A 20322-nucleotide genomic window follows, 5' to 3' on the forward strand; every position below is an offset into this window, starting at 1 on the left:
CAGCATTACAAGCTTCACTTATTACTAACCAGGGGTGCGTTTCCTGTACTACGACGTAACTCGCTGTGTAACTACCAAAGTACGATGCATCATTGAAGAAATCAAATAGCTACTCACGACTGTTTCCTGAAACCGTATTGTCGCAAATTTGTTGGTTCAACCACGTTGGTTAATGATGTAATGCACTCGTTGGATTAATAACGTATTTTAATGAATCTGTTTGAGTTTGAATTAATGCTAGATGTTTTGCTATACAATACAGATATGCCATATGAGTGTCATGTTTTGGTTTTGTTTCATGTTCTTGTTTCATGTCTGTCATGTGATCCCCTGTTCTATTCACGTGATCCTACAACGTGTTCCATATTTGTCATGTTGTCATTGGTTCATTGATTCATTGTTCACAAGTGTCCCTTTTCTAGTCATTAGTCTTGTGTATTTAAGCCCTCATGTTTGCCATATGTCTTTGTCAAGTATTGTTTTCTGTAAACAATGTTTGGTAAGCGTCACGTCCATGTTGATATTTTTGAGTTCATGCCACGCAATGCTTTTGTTTTATGTTTGATCACATTTTTCTAAATAAACTGCACTTGGCCACCATGCCGGTCTCTTCGGACGAGATGGCCGCCGTACCTGTGTCTTCGAACAAGATGGCCGCAGCGCCTGAGTCAGCTCCGGAAGATACAGCACTCATCATAGTCGCCACAGCTATTTTGAGTGTGTGGGCAGCACACATATCGGCTCCAGCCCTTGAGCCCTTGGCCAAAATAGCCGCCGCCACGACAGGGTCTCGTCCCAAGATGGCCGCCGCCATTCCAGAGTCTCGTCCCAAGATGGCCGACGCTCCACGGCCCAGGCACGCCCACGCTCCACGGTCCTAGCCTTGTTCCCCTGCATGGGCCTGGCCCGCCATCCCTCCCCCAAGACAGCCTTCCTGGATTTTTAGGTTTTGGTTTCATGTTGGGTGTCGGGAGCCGCACATAGAGGGGGGATATGTCACGTTTTGTTTATGTTTCATGTTCTTGTTTCATGTCTGTCATGTGATCCCCTGTTCCTAGTCATGTGATCCTGCCATGTGTTGTGTATTGTCATTGGTTCATTGTTTCATTGTTTACAGATGTCCCTTGTCTAGTCATTAGTCTTGTGAATTTAAGTCCTCATGTTTGCCATGTGTCTTTGTCAAGTATTGTTTCCTGTAACCACTATTTGGTAAGCGTCTCGTCCATGTCCATGTTCATGTTTTTTGAGTTCATGCCACGCCATGCTTTATGTTTGATCACATTTTTTCTAAATAAACTGCAACTTGCCATCGGTGGACTTTCATTACACTGAGGAATATTTATCCTTTTTCTCAGTTATATTGTTTTATTTCAAGATTCAATCATAGGCTTGTTTTTACTTAGCCTTCTAGAGCACGTAGCTTTGCACATGCGCACTCTTCAAAAATGGTGCTTTAAATGTCTACACAAACTTAAAGACATAAATCACATTTGTATGTATTCCAAATAAAAGATACAGATTGTACTGAATGTCAGCTTGCTTATTTTGCTCAAGATAAGGATTTATTGAGTCCAAACAAGAAGATTTGCTTCTAACCACAGCTCGAGAGCTGTTGTTCCAACCACACAACTTTGCAATGCTGTTTGCGAATGTTTGTTGGAACGATGGTTTCAGGAAACACTCGTTGAACTATGCTGATAACGATGGAACTTGCGACCATAGTTGGCTAACTATGCTTTTAGAAAATGCACCCCAGTTTGACATTATTTCTGTCATATATCTACAGAAGTTCTTATTGACATTTAACAGATGTTTAGATGTTTTATTGAATGTTTCATTTGAAGTCACCATTATGGAGCTCAGCATCTCTAATTGCCTTGATACTGAGAAATGCCTTGTAGTTTTGCAGATTCAAAACTATTTTAACTATTTCATTTTCTGTACTGCAGCCTACCTGTGTGTGTTTGCATGGAAGAGAAAATGGGAGAAAGAGAGTATGCTTTCCATAGATAATAAAAACGTAATTTTGTGGGGAAAACAAATTGTAATTTTCAACTTATTGTATGTTATATTTATTTGCTTGGTCAGTGTCTTTGTGGGTTTTGGTTCATTTGCTGTTGTCAGATTTAAGCACCTTTGAAATAATAAAAATCATTTGGCGAAGTTATATGAAACTAAAATGCGTCCAAAACCTGCCTGGAAATACCATAGCCATGGGTTTACTGTAAAAATAATTGTACACTTACCAATCCACGAAATTAATAGAATGCATAGCTGATATAAAAAAACTTGATGACTAGTAATTTCCTACAACTTAATTCTGAAAAAAACTGAGATTTTAATTCTTGGACAAAAAACTTCCTCACATAATAACCTAGAATACTGTCTAACACTTAATGGCTGCTCTGTGAAGTCCTTGTCGTCTGTTCGGAACCTTGTTGTGCTCTTTGATACCAACCTAGAATACTGTCTAACACTTGATGGCTGCTCTGTGAAGTCCTTGTCGTCTGTTCGGAACCTGGGTGTGCTCTTTGATACCAACCTTTCATTTGAAAGTCTAGTATCTGTAAAACCGCATTTTTTCATCTTAAAAATATATCTAAATTACGTCATATGCTCTCAATTAAAAATGCAGAACAATTAGTTCATGCGTTCATGACATCAAGGCTAGATTATTTTAATGCTCTACTGGGTGGTTGCCCTGCACGTTTGATAAATAAACTACAGCTGGTACGAAATGCAGCCGCTAGAGTTCTTACCAGAACCAGGAAGTATGACCATATTAGCCTGGTTCAGTCAACACAGCATTGGCTCTCTATTAAACATTGTATACATTTTAAAATATTGCCGATTAATTACAAAGCACTAAATGGTTTAGATCCCCAGTACTTGAACGAGCTTTTAACGCATTATATTCCTTCACGTCTATTGCGATCTCAAAATTCTGGCCAGTTGATAATACCTAAAATATCAAAATCAACTGCTGGCGGTAGATCCCTTCCCTATTTAGCACCAAAACTTTGGAACTATCTTCCTAACATTGTCCGGGAAGCACACACAGTCTGTCAGTTCAAATCTAGACTAAAAACACATGTCTTCGGCTTAGCATAAACACAACACATTATAGACTTCTAGAATTCAATGTTAGGCTGCATAGTTTAGATCAGCCGGAACCGGGAACACTTTCCATAAATCCTGATGGTTTTAAAACCCCGGAAACCCGAGGTTTACCGCAGTCCGCCGGATCCAGGCGATATCCAGATCTGATGAAGGACCATTGCATGGACACGATGACAACGCATCCCTGAAGTGCCAGCCTCTTAAGCTCTGTCAAGTCAAGTCAAGTCATCCTCATTTATATAGCGCTTTTAACAATGTAGATTGTTTCAAAGCAGCTTTACAGAGATAAACATATAATTTAAGGTAACAGAGTTTGGTTTGGTTTTATAGTGGTTCTTGAAAAATGTTTTTTCCAGCTAAAGTTAGTTTTGATTGATTCACTTCCGTCTAAATTAACATTTGTTATTAAATTAGGGGCCGCTAAGACGACACCGTTCTCTCTAAACAGACTTTAAACGTGAACCTGTGATTGACGCTGATGGCATTCACATGCGCATTAAGAATTGATTCTATAGTTATGTGCGTTTGAATATATGTGCGCAGGTTTGTAATTCCTTACAAACCATGCCTAAACAAAGTACTTGTCTTGTCTATAAATTTTGATGCAGAATTTTATTTTATCTTATCACTTTGGGTAGGTACGCGAACCGAAAAATTCCACAACACTTTATCTGTAGAGTGGTATACAGTCTGTGAAGGCCTCATAGACACCTCAACAAACTCGTCTCCATACCGGCGTGATGACTCCGAGCACCCAAACAGATGGAACTGGATAAATATTGTGTAAGTTCTGATCCAATCTGACTTCTGGCCTATAATGTTCGTTGGCCAGAGGATAACTGGCCCCCTGACTGAGCCTGGGATCTCCCAAGGTTTTTTTCTACATTCTGTCACCTGATGGAGTTTTGGTTCCTTGACTGTCGCCTTTCTTCGCGTTTGTCGCCATTGGCTTTTGGCTTGCTTAGTTGGGGGCATTTAATTTTATATTTAACAATATTATTACAACTTTATTTTCCTGTTATCCCTGTAAACCTGCTTTGAAACAATCTGTATTGTAAAAAGCGCTGTATAAATAAAGGGACTTGACTTGACTTTACACTTTAGAACACTCGTCAACCAATCAGAATCAAGCATTCAAACACCCCATATTATAAACTACCGGTAATATTTAGTTCCTCAGCAACACTTTACTGTTTTTTTCTAGTCTTTTCTGTAAATCTAGTTTACAATGGGAAGAACTGAGTGGAAAATCGGAATATCTGATTATTAAGTATATTCTATATATATAATGTAGTACATTGTTACTAATGATAGTCACCTGTTTAGAGAGCTGCTCCTCACACAGTTTGTACAGAGTGAAGAATTTCCTGGCCAGCTCCATATTGTCAATGAAGCCACAGCTTGCCAGTTTCACTCTGATAATGATCTGTCTGTCAGGAACCATCATCGCCACTGAGCGGAAGTTAATTTTCAGATTTTCTGGAAGTTCCTGTCTCCCTGCGTATCCAGGATTCTGTACACAATAAAAGAGAAGATAACAACCTATTGTATTGTTTATATTACGGTTAGCCTGAAAGTGTAACGTTTCATTTCATTGGGTCTTTAAATCCCAGTTTAGTTAGATTTCCACATAGTCTTTGAGATTTATCTATAAACAACTGTATTCATAATATGTTCCATTTGTTTCATTTAGTATGAAAAAAATAAGCAAACTTTATCAAGAGTAAATGGTGTCACATTGTACTGTGCCCTCATCTGCCCTTATTAATGGTACAATTCATTGTAACACATGGCTTTAGTGGTTTGTTGCTTTAATAAAGTGGAAAATTTTATTGCTGGAAACAGCAGTATGATAAAAAATAATGATAAAATGCTAAATAAAACATTGTGACTTGGCTCATTAATATAGAATTCAGCTAATGTACGGTCACAGGTGTGTGTATTAGCTAGAGGGAGAGAATGTGCAAACCACTCTTATAAATTCAACTCCAAAGAAACTTTCAAATCTCTGTGAGATGTGTGATATTTCAAAGAAGACATAATGCAGCAGCTCACCATCGTGAGGAAGATGCCAAACTCAGGGTTCATCTCTACATTATCTCCATCAGTAAAGATGAAGTTCTTCCGCCGTTCTTTCTTGCAGGTGAGCACAATGGCGATTTGTTGAGCCGCCACTGAGAGCACCGGCAGGTCAATACGGTTAAACTCATCAAAACATCCCCAGGAGCCAGACTGAGCAAGACCTAATGGCAGATTTCTTTTTTTTTAATATTAAAATATAAATTCATCCCCAAGTATGCAAAAAACAAACACTCTGATGAAATGACAAAGCATTGGTTTCTGCATTTCAAATGTTAATTTCACACATGATTTCATACAAATATTGCTTGTGCATGGGTAATGAATTAGGGATGAATGCTTACAGATTTGACATGTATTGTCATTGTGATTATATTACATGGATATGCTTTCATTTAATTTGCAAGAATAAAGTAACATTTATTTTTATAATGTGCATTGAGGGCACATGTGTGGCACCTTTGAATATTCTGCCCAAGCCTCTGAAGTCCATCTGGTCAGAGCAGTTGAATACCACCACATATTTGCCTAGGCAGCGGCCCATGTCCTTAGTGGTTTCCGTCTTTCCTGTTCCTGCTGGCCCGGCTGGAGCTCCACCCATGCTCATTCCCAGAGCTTGAGCTAAAGTAATGTAGCATCTAGGAAACATATTGAAATGACAGGATAGGATACATCTCTAATTAATTATCTACTGTTTTTTACTGCCATTTTTTTTTTTTGCATTAAGCTTACATACAAATTATTTAATTAATTATTTAAATCAAAACAAATGCTAATGTTTCCAAGAATGTTTAGACATCTTTATGGAAAGGCAAGACAAAACAGGAAAATGCAGTGTGTAAGGAAAGTAATACACATGTAATAAATGTTATATGTGCATTTTGCTTATAATACTATTTTAGGATCATAAATATAAAGGGCCAAATTCTCATTATCATAATGTAAAAAATATATATATTATCAGCACTGAAAACGATACTCGGTTACTAACGTAACCTCGGTTCTCTCTAGAAGAGGGAACGAGTATTGCGTAAGCTAGCTTGCGCTACGTGTAAAGTCAACTTTCCTCGAGATATTGAAGCCACCCCCATTTTGAAGGAAGCTAAGCAACCCCGGGACCCCGCACATTCGTGGGTCTAGATCTCTATCAGCGCACCATTTGGAGAACACCGACCATTTAGACGCGTAAAGCCGCCTCGTAGAGTGCAACCATGCATGTAGAGACCAGCGCTCTGGATGGGGATGCTAGATTGAGCCACGGGCTTGAGAGAGGAGGTCTCTCCTCACCGGAATCGGCCAAGGGGCTGTGTGGGACAGCCGCATCAGCTCCGGGAACAAAGTTTGATTCTCCCAGCGCGGGGCTATAAGGAGCACCGAGTGGTGCGTTTCCCTGATTCTCTTGATTACCTGTGGTGACAGAGAGACCGGAGCAGGCGAGCGGGTAGCATTACCGGCTCGTTGGCTGCCGAATACATTGCTGCAGTAGCCTTTTCTTAGGGGACTGACAAAGCGAGATGTTAAAATGGTGGTCCGGCCGCGGTTGGACTCAACCATCTTTTGAGAGATTCGTCTGGGTTGCCGTAGCAACGGCAGTGTGTGCAGGCGAGCGGGTTGTTTTACCGGCTAGTTGGCTGCCGAATATGCCGCTGCAGTAGCTTTTGTAGCCTTCCTGGATCGAGGAGGAGGCGGAGTGATAAGAACTCGACCACTCCTCGCTGTCAGGGTGGGACAGCTGTCACCTAGGTCCGTTCCTTCAGCTTCGTCCCCTGAGGCGGCGGCAGTGCAGGCCAAAGCCGGAAGCTGCGCGTCCGGGAGGGGCGGAGAAGGAGAGAGAGAAACTGGCGGGATGTAACGTAATCCTGCGAGCTCCGGGGTGACAGTATTCGCAGCGAAGGCCTCGAGTTGAGCTCGCAGGGTCGCCTGCGGAAGCGCTTCCCATGTTCCGTGCCCAGGCAGAGAGCGCCGAGCACATGGCGGTCTCCGGCGCTGGGCGGGGCTCTGTACGAGCCACAGGAAATGCGAGGCATTTTTAGAAAATCTCGAGCAAAGATGACTTTACCCGTAGCGTAAGCTAGCTTACGCAATACGAGAGAACTTCTCGTAAGAGAACTAATATATTATTCCAGCTGTAAATTGTTATGCATAGGAGTTTTTGTTGATAATACCATACATATACATATTCCATGCATATTTTTTTAGTAATGATCATCTAAAATGAATCAACATTTTAAATAATTCCAATTATAAAACATCCAGACACATTACAGTAATTAAAATTTGGGGAACATTTGCTTAATTATCATGAAACCAAATAAAAATAGTCACACAAAAAACACAATGATCATAATCTTAATTTTCCTTATGCACATTATCATTTCTTATGTTCATCATTTTGTTAGGCTTTTGTATTATTTTGTTCTTAGCAGAATTTATAATTGTATGGTCTATGAGAGATCACATCTGATTTTTAATTATGGTAACACTTTATTTTGATGGTCCCCCAACACACATTCTACTAACCCGAACCCTAAAACCTAACAATAACCCAACAGTCTACTACAGTCTACTAATGGCCCTTTTCCACTGCATGGTACGGCTCAGGACGGCTCAGTGCGGTTCGGCTCGGCGCGGCACGGTTCGGCTCGCTTCGCTTTTCCACTGCGTGGTACGACTTGGCGCGGCACTGCTCGGTTCGCTTTAGCTCGGTTGCTTTTCCACTGCAGTAAGTATCGCTTCAAAGTGGGTGGGATCATGACTGATCGTTATAGTTTATCCGCTCCTCGTCAACCAACAAGAGGAACGCCTGCACTTCTCGTCCACTGACCACGATTCAGACATTTCTTTTTTGGAAGTTTCTTTTCTTCAAGCAAGTAGTTTTAAAACAGGTGCTACAGCGGTGGCTGTTACTGGCTATTTAAATCTAGCGGGTTTGATGTCTCGCAAATACAATGACGCTGGTAGTGACGATTCTGTCTGTCTGACCAATCAGTGATCTGCAGTGATTTCATGTCACATTTTAGTATCGGTACGGTACCCTTGGAACCTCAACAGAGGTGGTAAAGCGAGCCTAAGCAAGCCGTACCGTACCGTACCATGCAGTGGAAAAGCGCCACAAGTGAGCCGTACCGAGCCGAGCTGTACCGTACCATGCAGTGGAAAAGCGCCAAAGCGTTCCGTACCGAACCGAACCGTACTATGCAGTGGAAAAGCGCCATAATACTCTTTTTTCTTCTTCTTCTTTGGATTTTTACGGCAGCTGGCATCCATTGAGTTGCATTACTGCCATCTTCAGGCTCTATCTACCCTTTACTTTAATTCATACTAAATCCACCTATCTAATCCAGTCCTCCTCAAAAAAACAAATAACCATTTCCTACCCTCCACACTCTCCCCATACTCCAATAAACTTTTTATTGTATTATCTACCCTTCCTATATTTTTTAACTGTGTTATCATTTCTTGTCTTTCCTGATTAAATTTCCTGCATGTTGTAACAACATGTTCTACTGTTTCAGACTCCTGACATTGTTCACACATTCCTGTAGGATGTTTTCCTGTAATTAAAAGTCTGCTAAGATTACTATGCCCAATTCTCAGCCTGCTTATTATCACCTGCTCTTTTCTCTTTGCTCCCCTACTTCTTGATATACCTACTTTTCTTTGAATTTCATATAAATGTCTCCCTTTTGTTGCATTATCCCAGCTTTGTTGCCATTGTTGATTTACACTTCTCCACACTATGTCTTTCCCCTCTGATTTTGATCATTTAATATTGACTTCAACATCTCCTTTTTTAACTGCTTCTTTTGCCACCTTATCTCCTTTCTCATTTCCCCGAATTCCCAAGTGTGCAGGGACCCACAGAAATATGACATTTTTCCCCTGCCTTCATAAATAAGACTTCATACAGCTAATAATACTCTAATGAGAGTTTGTTGACATGTAGTTGCAAAGTTACTTATAGTTAGTAGAAGGTCTAAAGTGGACTATCGAAATAAAGTGGAACTGTAATGGTACATAAATTGTGCCACAGTGAGAAAATAGAGGTAAACAAGCTTGTAATTGCTAGCAGAACCTGTCAGTGAGAGGAGTGATGACCAGCCTGTCAGTGCAGCCTAGAAACTCATTCTGATAAATGAAAGCCACATCAGTGATGTTGATCATCATCTTATCCGTGTCCTCGTTGAAATAAAAGCGGCATTGTTTCAGCCATTCAAAGTCTGTGGGGCTTTTGATGTGCAAACGACACTGTGTGAGAAGAACAGAAAATATCAATTTTTGCTGGGTGGTTATCTTTTGGAGTTGTCTCAAAGGGACGTACACAAATGCTTAATAATATCTGAGGGTTGTGACATACTCAGTAATTTGCCATTCAGTCATGAGATATCAAAACATCCAACCTTGCCAGTTGACATAACCCCAGAAGTGACTGCAATGGCAATTTGGCAGTCTGCATTAGCTAAATTGCCTAATCTAGAGCTTTAAAAATTTAAGATAATGAAGTTCTAAAATTCTAAAATACGGAACTCAAATGAGCAACTATCAACAATGCTGAGACTTTATTAGAATAAAAATTAGCATATAGCATGTAAATCGTAAATAAACTGGATGAATATATTCTGACACTCACCAAATCATCAAAGATGTCCCTCTGGTGTACGTGAATGGTGATTAGGGTTTCATACTTTGTCCGTTCAACAGCTCCAAGGTCCTTTGTGGTCATGTCAATTAAATTGTTGAGGAGCTCAAGAAAAAAATGGTTGGTTTTAGCCATGATCTTACGGTCATATCTGGCATTGCTCAAAGCATCCTCAGAATCTTTCGTCCAGATCATCTGGATTCCTAGTAAACCAACCTAAACCACAGAAACCAGTAGTCCGGTCAATATACTATACCATTTTTTAAAATGTACTTTATAAATTGTATCACCAACATTATTGCGAATACCTGTGCAGGAAAGCAGTCCAAAAATTCAATCAACTCAAAACCAGAGTCTTGAATGGCAAGTGCAGCCTGACGGATGACAAGGTGCAAAGACCTCTGGGATTCTTTCAGTAGTGCATTAAGCCAGACCTCCACATTGCCCTCTGCTATGACAGGCCTGTCCAGCTCAACTGTCTCACCCTCTCGTGATGATATCGCCAAAACCTTATCATACATCTAAAATCAAATCCAGTGTTGGTTATTTTGGAAAAGCAGATATTTTCAACCAAATGTATACTTTCCTAACAGTCCTCAAAAGCCTGATAAGCTGTGAAGGAATACGTGAAAAATCATGAAGATTGGGCACTTCTGGAAAAGTTCTACATTTTTGGCAGGGTGTTGGGCCTAAGGTTTTTAAAAAAATATCTAAGATATTGATACTTGATGACACACAACTTGTGTGCTTATTGTTTGGGCTAAGAGCATGCACGATCAGTTCCTGAGGGATCTGCTTGTGCCACTGTAAGGTTTTCCCTTGAGAAAACTCCACTCTCGTCTGCTCTCTTCTCGAGGGAAGAGGGACAGACATCTGTAAACAAGAAACCAGGCGATCCAGGTCCCGCTCGCGCTGAGGCAGAGCAAAAACTAGAATCGTGAGGTGTTTCAGAGGGAGCTCGCTGAGGAGGTTGAGAGAGGTGTTAATCTCTCACGCCCTTCAGAGTGAGCTGCAGGAAGAGAATGTGTATTGTCACTAACATCCTCTGATCCAGCAGCGAGTGCTCTGCTTTGTATAAAAACAACCAGCCCAAGAGAGCAGGAGATGGCTGATGAAGAGGATATACGAAATCCAAACCCTCATAGCCACCCTGCACGTATGTTAAGCTGTTGAGTGTTATGGAATGCGCTTCAACGTGGCATCTATAAAGAAGCTGTCATTGGACCTCGTAAGGGAAGAGACCGCTCGTGACAGACTTCACGAATGGTTTATTTCCAGCCATAAAGCTCCAGCTCTTGTGACCCTTCCATTCCTGCCGGATCTACACAATGAGATCGGAAAGACATGGAAGAACCCATATTCATTTAAATCTCTCACCCCAAGCGCTGCTTGCATCAGCCGGTGGACCTATTATGAGTTATTCCTTCAATTTGGAACCCTCCTGTAGGTTTGGCCTCGGGTTTGGTAGTAAGTGTGCTCTTTTGTGCTCTTATGGTGATAGACCTCCATTTTGTGAATGTCGTTTAGGCCATCGCTCTATGGGCAGCAGGTTAAGCTCTGTAGGTCTTCTCCTTTTATGTAAGTTTTTAGTAAGGTTGAATGGCCACGGTTCCATGTTAGGAAGTATTAGGAGGGTGTTAAATATGGTTTTCATAGGATGGTGAAATTAGGGCCCTGAAGTTCCCATATATAGGTCGGCTATGCATACCCTTTCTATAGGCCTCCTCTTATGTTAGAGTCATCAGGCTTATATAATGGGTAGTGCCAATCTGTAGTAGTGAAAAGGTTGGCTGTGTGGAAAATTATCTAGTGAGGCCACCGTTCATCCGAGCACCTAATAGACATTTTTTGTGTCAGATGGCTTCCTCCCTATCGGGTGTTGTTCTACTGAGGCCACCGCTTTGTCAAGCTCCAGATAAAGCTACAAAATCAAGCGTTGGCCCTCCACAGGCAACCTTGACAGTCACCTTATAGAGCAGCAGTTCTCCTCTCACTTTAGAGAGTCGTTGAGATTATAGCTCTGAACTTCAGTCACTTTATATTCGTGTCTGCCCTCTCGGGGCTGCCTCGATTTTTGGCTTAGGCTTAGAAACTAGGAAATTGGTGGCGGTTTGCTAAGCATTCTCGCCTCGAGCCTCTCAGTATCTGAGTGTAGGCTCCTTAGAGCTAGAGCCCATCAAGATAATTTATTCCTGTAAATCTAGTTCTTCCTCTACAAGAGTTGTCTAGCCAAGGCCCGCCTTTTGCACTAGGCATAAAAATGATAGTGGTGTTACTGGGTAGATAGCATCATAGGTAGCAGGCTTCTTCAAAAAGCCTCCCATGCTGATATCTCATGGGCGTTGTCAGGCCTTTTCTCTCTAGAAAGTAAGAAGCAGTCAGGCCTCCGCCCTTTAGAGCTGAGTATTGTAGCTAGTTTATCCAGGTAGGCCTTAAATTGAAAAAGGATTTTTTCCGCTGAGCCCCTTCAATAAAATAATTCAAGTCCTGCTGATAGTACTCCCCTTGTTAGGGTTTTTATTTAGAGTACTTTGCTACCCATAGCTCGTATGATATCACCCTTCACCACCCAGGCACAGGTGGAGACAGATTAGTTACTTCCTCTCACTTAGAGCCGAAGCATTGCCTGGGCTGACGCCCATGACATTCAGTTCCGTTTCGAAAAAATTCTTGTTTTCCCCTTGATTGTACTCCCCTTGCTTTAAAGGGTTGATTGCAATTATGTTGAGTACACTGTCTGTTGGCAATGCAAACCTTAGAGCTGGAGGCTCACAAGTGAGGCTCTCCCCTTATTAGGGTCAGTGTGTCCAGTCTCCACAGGGCTTTTAAGCACGGTGTAGATCCAGGATCAAGTAGATTCACTCCCCTCGTTTGCAAGGGCTAGAAAGCGCTATGCTGAGTTCTACTCTCCAGGATTGCCGTCTCTATGAGCCCATCTGTGAGTGGTTACTGCCACTATCTGCAGTCCTCCCTATCAGATGCCTCCACTAATTAGGCAAATAGTGTTAGAGACTCTGTTTATAGAAAAAAGCAATGCCCGGGCTGACGTCCGTGAAAGTCAAAGCTGTAGGCCTTACAGAAGGCCTCCTCGATAATCCTTGTAGCATAAGATTGTACTCCCCTTGCTTTAAAGGGTCGATAGCACTTTTGCTGAGTACACTGCCTGTTGGCAATGTGAAATAAGTATAACCAGGCCCACAGAAATGTGTGTGAGAGCCCCTGACTTCTGTGACTAGCTCTGCTAACAGTCCCTCTATCAAGTAGTTAGGCCTTGACAGGCCACCTTTAAGGCAGATCCCCAACAAGTTGGATGCTTGCCATTGCAAGGCAAACTTAGCCCAGAGCCTGGTCAATACTTTTCAGGTTTTGAGTATAGTGTTCCAAAATCTATCTAAGGATCGTTCTGTATGAATACACCCCTAAGTCTGGTCAGAAGGTCGAGGGACTCTCACGAGGCCTCCCTGTTAGATCAGCCCTAGAGCTGGAGGCTCTCCACTCTTAGGGTCCCTTTGAAGAGTGGCCAGCCTCCACAGGGCTCTGAAGCACGGTGTAGATCCAGGATCGAGTAGAGCTACTCCCCTTGTTCGCAAGGGTTAGAAAGCGCTATGCTGTGTTCTACTCTACAGGATTCCGTCTCTGTGATCCGGTCTGTGAGCGATCACTGCCACTATCTGCAGTCCTCCCTATCGGATGCCTCCACAAGTGAGGCAAAATATGTTAGAGACTCTGTTTAGGAAACAGACAGTTTGTTGGCAAGACTAGGTCATTAATTTAGACCAGGTCAGCCTCCCTGGTGGCATGTGGGGTTGACTACACGTCCCCCACAGCAAGTGACTGGACGGGACACCTTTGGACCCCCTGGCCATATTCCCTGAAAGGAACCCCACTTTAAATTCGGGCTGTGGTATCCATGCCCTTGAGCTGGCTTGGGGTTAAGTCCTATATGTGAAGTTACTTCCTCGCTTAGCATGAAGCTCGGGCAGTGGCCGTAGGGAATACCGTCACTGACAGCCTGTATGTGACCCGAAGGGGGAATGTTTTTGGCATTTCAGTGTAACTGCCGTTTTTGACGTTTTTTGTCACAGCCATAATTTGGCATGCACTCCCCTCAGCATGGCAGCGTGGGTAGTTTGTTCCCCATAGCGCTTGACGCAGTGCGAGTTCTCTTTCGTAAGAGAACGTCTCAGGTTACGACTGTAACCTATGTTGCCAGCCAATAGGATTGCCGCGGTTAGATAAGCGGTTCTGACACCGGTTCACGCAAAGGCGTTCCCCATAGCGCTTGACGCAGTGTCTCGTTGCCTGTTCTCAAGGAACATAGGTTACAGTCGTAACCTGAGATGTTTTTCACTTTCGCTTTTCATATCATCAGTTTTATGTTGTCCTTTGTTCAGATTTCCCGCCACTCTTTAGTTGTCATGGTCACTGATTATGTGTAGTCATTCTATTCAGCTGTTTGTCATTAATCACCCTTGTTTGCCCAACTATTTAAGTTGCTGTGTTTTGTGTTCTTATTTGTCTGGTCAAGTTAATGCTTAGGTTGTGTCTGCTTGTCGACTCGTGTGGACTATTAAAGACTTTCTGAACCTTATCTTCTTCTTTAGCGTGTACTCTCTACAACCCCGCGTGACAGACATGAAGATGGATGTTTTTAGAATAAGAAAGCAGGCTTTCTAGTTTAAAGTAGTGATCACCTTTTCATGGAAGCGGACACATTTGATGTTGTCAAAGATGTTGAGCAGGTGAGCCTGGATGGTGTGCGAGTCAGATGCTTGGCCCAAAATCTCCAGCAGTGCAGGATCTGATACAAAGAAGAAACGTGGAAACAGCAATCGCTTTTTCTCCAGATACCTGGAAAGCAGAAGACAAGTTTAAAAATTAGCAGCACTATAAATTAGATCCACTTTAACCTGACTTAAATAAGAAACTCTGGCAAACTTGTTTATCACAGATTTTATTTTTTTTGTCCAACTCAACCTTAGAACAACAGAACTGCAATGTTCCCAGGTGCATCTTGCTATAGAAACTGTTTATAAAACTGCTGAATCCTGATATAAGGAGACTGAAAAACAGATGTGTTATGTACCCTGTGAGAGATTTTTGACACATCTCTAGCTGTTCCAGCAGGTGAGGCAGCAGCTGACCCATAGTCTCATCTCCCACACATGACTGGACAACATTGGGCATCTCATGAGCTCGAGTCATGATTTTCACCCACGATTTATCAATGTTGGAGAAGCGCTTTGCCTCCTAAAAGAGAAGGTTTCACTTGAATTTGTTAAGATTTCACATTAAATATTTAACTCCAGGGAAAGAAGAAACTGTTTCTGGAACTTTCTGGAATTTCACAAAACATCTGCAAAATCTGTGTTCTTTAACACAACAAAACAAAACAAACAAAAGACTAGTTATAAAAAGAATAGCCTTCCTGATATTGTTCGAGGCTCAGACTCGCTGTCCCCGTTTAAAACTAGATTAAAGACGCATCTCTTTAGCCAAGCATTCACATAATGCTTACCTTTTATACCACTGTTGAATCAGATCGAATGCATTAGTATTATGAACAGCAGCTATGCTAATTATCTCCCATCTGCTTTTCTGCTGTTAACTCGGGACGCTAGTCCCGAGGTAAATAGCGTTCGTCAGCTCCGGTTTGTATCCAGCCTCTCACGGAGACCTCAGATGCCCCAACACCTGCGATAAGATGACTAAACGCCTGTGAAGAGACGACTCGACGCCTGTGAAGAGACGACTCAACGCCGGCGATATGTTATGCCCTAAATTACTACATGATTAACTAACTGTATTTTTTTTCTATGTACATTTCTGAAATGCACATTCTGTAAAGCTGCTTTGAAACAATAAGTTTTGTGAAAAGCGCTATACAAATAAATTTGAATTGAATTGAATTGAAAATGGAGATTCTAAAATAAAAAAAATTTGAGCCCCTTTCATACAGTGCGTTGATCCCGGGAAATTGCCGGGAAATTGCCAGAACACCTTCTGTGTGAACGCAAACACGACCCGGGATTGATGCCGGGTTGGGGACTTAGTAACATTGCCGGGATTAGTCCCGGAATGTGCGCTGTGTGAACAAAAGCCGTAATCAATGACATGTCGTAATGATGACGCTGAAGTAAAGTGAAAGCAGGCTAGTGAAACAGTATGTAATGCGCTAGTTTATGATTGAATAAGAGAAAAAAATGCACAAGCCTGGTTTCTCGAGAGAGAAATCGCAGCTCATAAGCAAACTATAGACGCTGCTAAGACATTACATGTCACATCGATGTCATTTCTTTATGGGATTTTTACGGGCTGTGTGTGAACGCACTCTCTGATTCCGGAAAATCACTGGCAGTGTGAATGAACCAAAATCAAACAAACCCGGGTCAAATCCCCGGTCAATTTATCCGTGTATTTTCCGGAATCTCTGTGTGAAAGGGGGTTTATTATAATAAAGAAAAAATGATATAATTAGTTCAATGTTATGATATATTATTTCAATCGTTTCGCTTTATTTTGATGGTCCCTTTATCACATTCTGTTGTCTATAAGTAACATTGCACCTTCATGTCTACTAACTCTCATTAGAGTATTAGTAGAGTATTAGTAGAGTATTAGTAGACTGGTAGGGTTAGGGTTAGAATAAGTTGACATGTAGTTGCAAAGTTACTCATAGTCAGTAGAGTGTCTGTTGGAGGACCATCACAATAAAGAGTTTGAAGATATGAAGCAGATAGTCCACTAATACTCTAATGAGAGTTAGTTGACATGTAGTTGCAAAGTTACTTATAGTTAACAGAATGTTCAAAAGGGACCATCAAAATAAAGTGTTACCCAATTTATAAAGTACAATTTTAAGAATGTAATTATTAAAATTTTTGGTAACACTTTACAATAATGTCTCATTTAACATTAGTTAACTAACTATGAACAGTATATTTTTACAGCATCTATTAACCTTCGTTGAGGTTAGTTAAATATCTAATCGTTCATTGTTTGTTCATGTTAGTTCGCCGTGCATTAACAAATTTTAACAGATACAAAATTTTAATGTTGACCATATTTTAATAATGTATTAGTAAATGTAGAAATTAACATAACCTAAGATTAATAAATCCTGTATATGTATTGTTTATCGTTCATGTGAACTAATGTAGTTAAATAATGTTAACAAATTAGACTATTGTAAAGTGTGTTTTTGTGAAAAAACACCACGGACATACTGTAAGATTCATCTAAAAAATGTATTGAATATATATATATAAAAGTGTTAATAAATGTTCAAGACAACTTCTAAAAATGTTTAATTATCAAGCATCAAACTAAACAATATTAAACAAAAAAATAAACATATTTACTGTATATTGGGTAGTTAGTAAATGCAACTTAAAATAAATTGAGCTCATGTGGGTTCAAAATCATAATGTGTCATGAGCATGTCCTGTTCCCACACTCATCGTTTCACTTTCAATAAAATGGCCCAAAAAGTTTCAATGTGTGGGAGTGAGACCAAATTACTGATATTACCTTTGGCAGCTGTTTGGCTATGTCTCCACCAACAAAAACAGCCTCAAGGTAAATCCAGAGGTTTTGTACAGTCATCCAGTTCTCAATGATATCTGTTGTATTTGAGAGGTTCTGAACCCACTTCTGGATCTGGGCTTTGAATGGTGTGTTGTATCTACAGAGATATAAGACACAATGTCAGGGGCTTTCGAGGATAAGCTAAATAATTGTCCCAAATCATTCCATTTGGTTTTACTATGCCAATGTACTACCATAGCACAATTCAACACGGTCAATTTGCCAAATTCATGAGTGACACTTTTTTTCTCAATTCATTATTAAATCATTAATTTTCACAAAAATAATTAAAGAAAACTTGAATAATAGAATATAAATAAACTGTAACTGCACGGACAGTAGAATTTTCCAGAGAAATTAATTGTTGATCTAATGGCTCACCTGTTGCTCATTAGGGAACCAAGCACCATCAGGCTGTCCTCCATGTTAGTAATGATCTCAGATGTACTGTCTCCTCTCAGAAGGAGCTCGCCTCTGGTTTTAAAGTGGGCAAAGGTAAAGGTCTTGTTGTCCCATTCCGCAATTACTTGCTTGAGTTTCTGCTCGATATCACGCTCCTTCACAGCACTGATACAGATATCCTGCTCAAATGTATTACAATTATAATGGATTCTTTACAAATCTTTAAAAATTGGAGAACTTTAAGGCCAAAACTACAATCTAATCTCTATTTATGTCTATGGAATTAAAAACTGATTCTGACCTCTATTTCTTCTTTGTACTTCAGCAGTGGCGCTTCCATGATGTTGCGAAGCTTGAAGTTATCAGTTTCGACCTCAAAGGTGTGACTTGTAACCTCAGTAATTCTCTTCCAGTGGCGTGTCATCATTGCTTTGTTAGTCATTAGATCCAGCAAGGGGCAGCACTCACTAAATTCGTCAATAGTTTTTTTCAGGTCAAGAAATGCCTGCCACTCTTTAAGGGCCCGCGGTAGCTTACGGCACCTACAAAACAAAACAAACAAAACAAAACAAAACAAGAAAATTTAAAGATGTGAAATTTAAAGTTCATAGTGTCTGAGTTCACATTTAAAGATATTTATTATTAGCTTTGTACATTGTTGTCTGCTATTACTGTAAATTAACATTGAGTGAGTGCATATAGTAAAGTAAATCTTGCTGCCTGCAAATTACTCTGTAGTAAACTATAAAAATGTCCACACTTATTATATTTAACTCAAGTATACTTTAAATTGCATCAGACAGAAAACTCTCCATTCATCCTATTATTCTGAAACGATTATTCCATTACACTGGTACTTGCTCCAACACAGCTGACTTTAATTTTAGTTTTTGACAGGCATAGAGAATGAATCTCTTCTCTGAGAAGCTTCTGCGATTACCAGAACAGACCAGCACAATTGAAATCCCCTGGTGCCTTCATGCTTTTCAATGTAACTTATTACATGACTGCCAGAGAGAGGGTATTCAGACATTTAGTTTGACTTCTGTACCCTTCTCACCTTGTCTGAAACTCAAGAAGTTCATTGTTGATTCTGTCAATGTGAATGTCGGCCCATGAGATGTCATAGTAACCATTGACTGTGTCAATGACACTGTTGTAGAGTCCATAGAGCTTTTGGAGAAGTGTCAACTGTTTCCTGATCTCAAGCAGCTGAGGATGCTGGGTAACAGATAGGCCAAAAAGCTCCTCCCCACCTGTGTATGTGATGTACTTGCGGAAGAGGTTGTCAAAGCGATTCTGTCAAATGGCAGATAATTTTAAAATAAATATCAAACCAAGGACTAATTTATATGTATACATAAATTACATAACATATATATGTAACCAACATCAAGTGTATGTACTATGTAAGAACAAAGAGAATATAGAGTGGTACTGTACAGTGGTACATACAAAATATAAAACTAGCTCAGTTAGGTTGGAAAGCAGTAAGTTAAAAACACTGAAAAAAATGATACTGTCACGGACACGGTCATGTTTAGTTTCTGAGTTCTAGGGCGTATTCCAAACGGCGTGTTTGCACCCTTGAAGGGCACTTCGGGAAGGGGACACCATTTGTAGGGGTATTCCAAACAAAAGTGAGAAACGTAATCCCTTCACGAAGGGCCTTTACACAAGTCCGTTAGCGAAAAGAACATGCGATGGTCACGTCAAGGAAGTAATTTAATCGTTTTTGTTCATGTGACTCAGGGTGACGAATCTTCACGATTCATTTTAAATTTAGATATGGCGGAAGAGTTGGAGTTAACGTATAAACAGAATAAATTCAGGTTGTTTTGTTTTGTTGTGATAAATAGACAAATTTTCATCATGCATTTCATATTTAGTTTATAAAGTTTGATATGTTGAAAATGTGTTTAATGCTTTATGTTTAATGTTTAACATAAAGTTAAAACTAGATCATTGCGTAGTCTATCATTGCTGCCTTCGCAAAGTGCGTTCCAAACGGCTTCATTATTACATACAAGTGCCCTGCTCCCTCCAAAGTCCAAAATTCAAGGGCTCTGCCCTTTGGAGTGAGTATAGCACAGGGATACTTACTTCCGATTGGAATTTGCCCCTAGTCATTCAGTTGTTGTCATGGTTTCCAATTAGTTACACACCTGTTTCCTGTTCCATCGATTAACGTACTGAGTGTATTTAAGCCTTCAGTTCTCTCCTCTGTTCATTGTCTTGTGTTAATGAAAGTTGGCATGTGTATGCTATCTCTCTTTGTGTTAATTAAAAGACTAATTCTAATTAATTCTGTGTCACAAAACTCTCTTGGATATTTACTACATAATAACCCATGACAGATACTTTGTACCAAATTATTTAAAGGAGAGAACAAAAACTAAAAATTTACAAAAAGTAGTCAGTGTAATGTAGTTATATTATGATAGTATGCCAAGGAAATTTGTGTTATGTTTATGCAAATATGATTTACAGGATAC

The 20322-nt window shown here is 40.5% G+C and overlaps 1 protein-coding gene across 3 annotated transcripts in view; it reads right to left on the reverse strand.

Annotated features, from left to right (window-relative positions):
- The window catches only part of dnah5 (dynein, axonemal, heavy chain 5), a 187907-nt gene that overhangs the window by 111867 nt on the left and 55718 nt on the right, over positions 1-20322 (reverse strand). For all 3 annotated transcript variants that reach the window (XM_077207318.1, XM_077207312.1, XM_077207325.1), the window contains 12 exons: positions 18888-19126; positions 18129-18369; positions 17807-18006; positions 17369-17522; positions 14925-15088; positions 14533-14689; positions 10147-10359; positions 9830-10054; positions 9275-9447; positions 5659-5837; positions 5176-5363; positions 4439-4633 (listed from right to left, as the gene is read on the reverse strand). In XM_077207318.1, the coding sequence (XP_077063433.1) occupies positions 4439-4633; positions 5176-5363; positions 5659-5837; positions 9275-9447; positions 9830-10054; positions 10147-10359; positions 14533-14689; positions 14925-15088; positions 17369-17522; positions 17807-18006; positions 18129-18369; positions 18888-19126 (2328 nt within the window). The remainder of the gene's footprint in view (positions 1-4438; positions 4634-5175; positions 5364-5658; positions 5838-9274; positions 9448-9829; positions 10055-10146; positions 10360-14532; positions 14690-14924; positions 15089-17368; positions 17523-17806; positions 18007-18128; positions 18370-18887; positions 19127-20322) is intronic.

This window comes from Siphateles boraxobius, unplaced genomic scaffold (genome assembly GCF_051911475.1).
Source record: "Siphateles boraxobius isolate OS27281-9 unplaced genomic scaffold, OSU_SipBor_1 12, whole genome shotgun sequence".
In the NCBI taxonomy this organism is placed as follows: Eukaryota; Metazoa; Chordata; class Actinopteri; order Cypriniformes; family Leuciscidae; genus Siphateles; species Siphateles boraxobius.